Source organism: Condylura cristata, unplaced genomic scaffold (genome assembly GCF_000260355.1).
Source record: "Condylura cristata isolate star-nosed mole 26May11 unplaced genomic scaffold, ConCri1.0 scaffold00035, whole genome shotgun sequence".
Classification (NCBI taxonomy): domain Eukaryota; kingdom Metazoa; phylum Chordata; class Mammalia; order Eulipotyphla; family Talpidae; genus Condylura; species Condylura cristata.
The window spans coordinates 15,102,591-15,106,820 of record NW_004567136.1 but is presented as its reverse complement, the minus strand read 5'-3'; the positions used below and the strand labels follow the sequence as shown (position 1 = coordinate 15,106,820).

The following is a 4,230-nucleotide window of genomic DNA, read 5'->3' as shown; positions in this document are numbered from 1 at the left end:
CCTCCACGGAGCCGCCCGCCCCCGAGCGTCAGCCGCGCCCGCTCTCCCCAGCCCTACGTGCCCAAGGAGCCCCCCGTGCTGCGCGTCACCGAAGGCCCCTTCTTCTCCGAGGTGGCCGCCTACTACGAGCACGTCCACCAGGTGGTCCGGCTCTACAACCTGCCAGGTGAGCTGCGCCCGGCCGGCCTCCCCGGCAGACGTGAGGGGCGGCCAGGACAGCCTTTCGCTCTCGGCCTGAGGCCGCCCACGGGCCCAGGAGCCGCCGCTGAGGGCACAGCCTCCCCCAGCCGCCCCTCGGGGCCCCTCGCACCCTCAGTGCCCTCCTGTCCACACCCAGGGGTGGAGGGGCTGTCTCTGGACGTCTCCGCCCTGGTGGACATCCGGGACCACGTCAACAAGGAGCTGGCCCTGCGCCTCCACACGGACATCGCCAGCCACGGCGCCTTCTTCACGGACCTCAACGGCTTCCAGGTGCGGCCGGGACCGCGGGGCGGCGGGCGGGCGGGGCCCCAGACTGGGAGTGCAAGCCCCTGAGCGGCCGCCGCCCGCAGGTGCAGCCGCGGCGGTACCTGAGGAAGCTGCCCCTGCAGGCCAACTTCTACCCCATGCCCGTCATGGCCTACATCCAGGACGCGCAGAGCCGCCTCACGCTGCACTCGGCCCAGGCGCTGGGCGCCTCCAGCCTGCGCGACGGTGAGGGCGCGGGGGGCGGGGCTCTGGCTGTTGCGCCCGTGTCCGCCAGCTTGAAAGTGCCTTTGATGTAACCACGAGGTAGTTTGCAAAGGAGAAACGGCTGGAAGGGGTTCGCCAGCCTAGGGCAGGAAGGGCCTGAGGCCGGGGCCTCCTGGGGGCTCAGCTGGGCGCGGCCCACCCTGGCCTTGACTCCTGCGGGGGCTGTCTGCTGCCCCGCCCCCCTTGCCCCCCCACGAGCCCGGTGTCCCCACTGCCGTCTGCCCTCGGGGGAGTGTGCTGGCCGCGGCCTCGAGTGCAGTGGCCGGTGGGCAGGCCCCAAGTTACCTTTCGGTGATGGCTCAGGACAGACCATGTCGGCTCCGGTCGGGGGTGGGGCGGTGGGCAGGGGCAGGACACGGAGGCTGTGTGGGGGCCCCCGAGTCCTTAGAAAAAGTAGGCGCTGGGAAAACTCTCACCCCACACGCCAGGGTTCCGAGTTCCTTCCCAGGTGCTTTAAAAGAGACGAGAGTGACCACCTGCCTCTCCTGGGGTGGCCAGAGGGCACTGGACCTGCCCCGGCCATCTACTTGTCCCCGGGCAGCCTCTTGCCCAGGAGGCGGGCGAGCTCAGCTGTCCCTGCGGACAGGCCCAGACTGGTCTCCTGGCTAAAGTGTCACAACACACTGGCCACAGCCCCGCAGCCCCCCAGTCCCTGCAGCCCCCCAGCCCCGCAGCCCCCCAGCCCTGCAGCCCCGCCGCCTCCCTGGACGCTCAGGCCCCTCGCTCAGGATTTGTCCCTCCGGGCTGCGGGGGCTGGCGGCTGGCCAGGGGCTCACGGTGCCGTCCCCCAGGCCAGCTGGAGGTGATCTTGGACCGGCGGCTGATGCAGGACGACAACCGGGGCCTGGGCCAGGGGCTCAAGGACAACAAGCGGACCCACAACCACTTCCGGCTGCTGCTGGAGCGGCGCGTCCTGGGCGGCGAGGTTCACCTCCACCCCTGGGGGGGCACAGTGCGGGCAGGACCCCTTGGCCCCAGCCCGCGCTCAGCCTCCAGCCTCAGGCACCCCGGAGCAGTGGGGGGCAGGGCCTGCACCCAGCCCCCGCGTCCGTGGCCCCGGCTCAGGCCCAGCAGGGACATGCACGCCCAGGTCGCGACCTCGGTGTCGCCGTCTGTGACAGCCGCGCTGGACAGTGGGCGTGGGCCCAGGGCCGAGGACGGCTTCCGGAGGGCTTGCGTGAGGGGGCGTGTGTCTCCGGGCCCGGGGCCCTGGGCAAGCCCGTGGGGGTCCGGGCGAGCGCGGGGAGCCCAACCCCATGGCGGAGAAGCGGGAGGCTGCTCCTCACCTGGCTCGCTCACCCTGCAGGCCCAGGACGACCAGCCCACCAGCTACCCCTCCCTCCTCAGCCACCTCACCTCCGCCCACCTCAACAGCCCGGCCCTGGCCCTGCCCGTGGCCACGCGGCCCCCGCCCGGCCCGGCCCTGCGCTCCTTTCACCCCCTGGCCTCTCCCCTGCCCTGTGACTTCCACCTGCTCAACCTGCGCGCGCTGCAGGCCGAGGTGAGTGTCCGCCGGCCCCGGGCCCCCGCGAGCGCTCCCGGCCTGCCGCCACAGACGTGTGCTCTTGCCCAGGACGCTGCGTCGCCCTCGGCAGATGCCGCCCTCATCTTACACCGCAAGGGCTTCGACTGCAGCCTGGAGGCCAAGAACTTAGGCTTCAACTGCACCACAAGCCAGGGCAAGGTGAGCGGCCGGCGGGGCGGCAGGCCCTGGAGACAGGCCGGGGCCAGGGCGGCGACGGGTCACTCTGGGCCTCTGGAGAGCGGGGCCGCTGGGGCCTGTGCCCAGAGCTGCGGAGGCCTAGTGGGGCGAGTTCTGGTCGGGGCACAGAGCAGCCGCGGCAGGCCCATCGTGTGGAGTGGACACCACCACACGAGTCCGGGTCCCCCGCTGCCCCCCTGCGCCGGCACCCCCACGTCCTGGCACCTGTGCCACCCGCCAGCCCCGCCCCAGGGCACCCCAGACCGGCTGCACACCCACACGTCTGCATGGACCCCCGTATGCGCCTCTGAGACCCCGGGCACGGGACAGGCCCTGCCGAGGGCTGCAGGGTCCAGTGTGTCCGCGCCCCTCTCCGCAGGTGGCCCTGGGCAGCCTCTTCCGTGGCCTGGACGTGAGTTTCCTCCAGCCGACCTCCTTGACGCTGCTGTACGCGCTGGCCTCGCCCTCCAACAGCACCGACGTCTACCTGGAGCCCATGGAGGTCGCCACCTTCCGCCTCCGCTTGGTCTAGGCGTCGTGGCAGAAGGGAAAGCTCGTCCTCGGCGGGCTGGACTGGCCACGGGGCGCCCCTCCCGCCCGCCTCCGCCCTGCACCCGAGGCGCCACCGTTTCCCGGTTACTGTGGCGTCTGTGTCTAGGGCGCCTGGGGGCCGCGCGGGTCCCGGAGAGACAAGGAGAGAAGGCCCAGGCGCCGCGGGGGGTTCCAAGCGCCGTGGGTGCAGGCTCCGGCCACGTCCCTTCCCAGCGTGGCTGGGGAGACTCAGGGACAGGGACCGAGCAGGCGGCAGCCTGGCTTCAGGCTCGCCCTCGGCAAGAGCAGGCTTGAGGAGAACCGAGGCCGCGAGGCGCCTGCTGCCTGGAGGCGGGTCTGCGGCCACGGGCCGTGGGCGGAGGGGGAGACCGGCTCTCCCACGGCCCTGCGAGTGCCACCTGGTACGCCCCAGGCCAGGGCCGCCGCGTGCTGGAGGACTCTAGAGACGGTCACTGCCGACGTCAGAGGACGCTGCAGGTACCAAAAACCCCGTTCAAACTGGGACCTTGGTCTGTGTGCTGATTTGTGGGCTGGTGGCGGGGCGGGGGCCTCGCCTGCCGGACACCTGTCTGGAGGCTGGACGCTGGCACTGCCCCAGGGCCCTCTCCCTGGGCTGCCTGGGCTGGGATGTCACCCTGGGGAGAAAGCGAAGCCCCCGGGGCTCAGGCACCTGGCGACCGCGACACGCCCGCCTCAGGGCTCCTGAAGGTGGAGGTCGCACCTTCCCCTCCGCTGGGCCTAGACGTCCCTGTGCCCCAAGGGCGGGGTCCCGGCAGGGGCGCGGGTTGTGGCGTGCGTAGGAGGCTGCCCACGCCTCAGCTCCTTCAGCTTCAGGAGAGCCAGGGTGCTTGGTGAGGGCAGGCCCTGGCAGTGCCTCCCCGCCGCGGGCCAGGGACACCGCCCTCAGGCGGGGCGTCTGTGTGGGGAGCTGGCTTGTGTCGTCGGTCAGGCGTGGAAGACGCTGGCTGTCCGCCGGTCAGAGTGAGCCTCTCCCTCGAGGTGCCCACGGAAATTAGCTCCAGAGGAGAAACGCAAAAAGCCAGGCTAAAGGTGACTGAAGAAAACAGGGCATTTTGATGTGTCTGGCGCGGGAAGGGCTTGTCGCAACATGACATGGCGGTAGGGGGAAGAGACTGTGCCAGGAGAACTAGGGGCGGTTTCTGTGATGGCACAGACCAGGGTGGGCCCAGGCCGCAGCCGCGGGAGGAGGGAGCACGGCCCGGCCGGAGGCGCCCGCATCCAGG

At 71.6% G+C, this 4,230-nt stretch overlaps 2 protein-coding genes across 2 annotated transcripts in view; one reads left to right on the top strand and one right to left on the bottom strand.

Annotated features, from left to right (window-relative positions):
• The window catches only part of MAN2A2 (mannosidase, alpha, class 2A, member 2), a 10,417-nt gene extending 6,929 nt beyond the window's left edge, over positions 1-3,488 (top strand). The window contains exons 13-19 of the mRNA XM_012732688.1: positions 52-166; positions 338-471; positions 552-693; positions 1,524-1,657; positions 2,039-2,233; positions 2,306-2,416; positions 2,814-3,488. Coding sequence (XP_012588142.1) covers positions 52-166; positions 338-471; positions 552-693; positions 1,524-1,657; positions 2,039-2,233; positions 2,306-2,416; positions 2,814-2,966 — 984 coding nt within the window. The 3' untranslated portion in view covers positions 2,967-3,488. The remainder of the gene's footprint in view (positions 1-51; positions 167-337; positions 472-551; positions 694-1,523; positions 1,658-2,038; positions 2,234-2,305; positions 2,417-2,813) is intronic.
• A 443-nt stretch (positions 3,489-3,931) lies between these two features.
• Positions 3,932-4,230, bottom strand: part of HDDC3 (HD domain containing 3) — a 4,221-nt gene continuing 3,922 nt past the window's right edge. The window contains exon 6 of the mRNA XM_004693007.1: positions 3,932-4,002. Within this exon, the coding sequence (XP_004693064.1) occupies positions 3,932-4,002 (71 nt within the window). The remainder of the gene's footprint in view (positions 4,003-4,230) is intronic.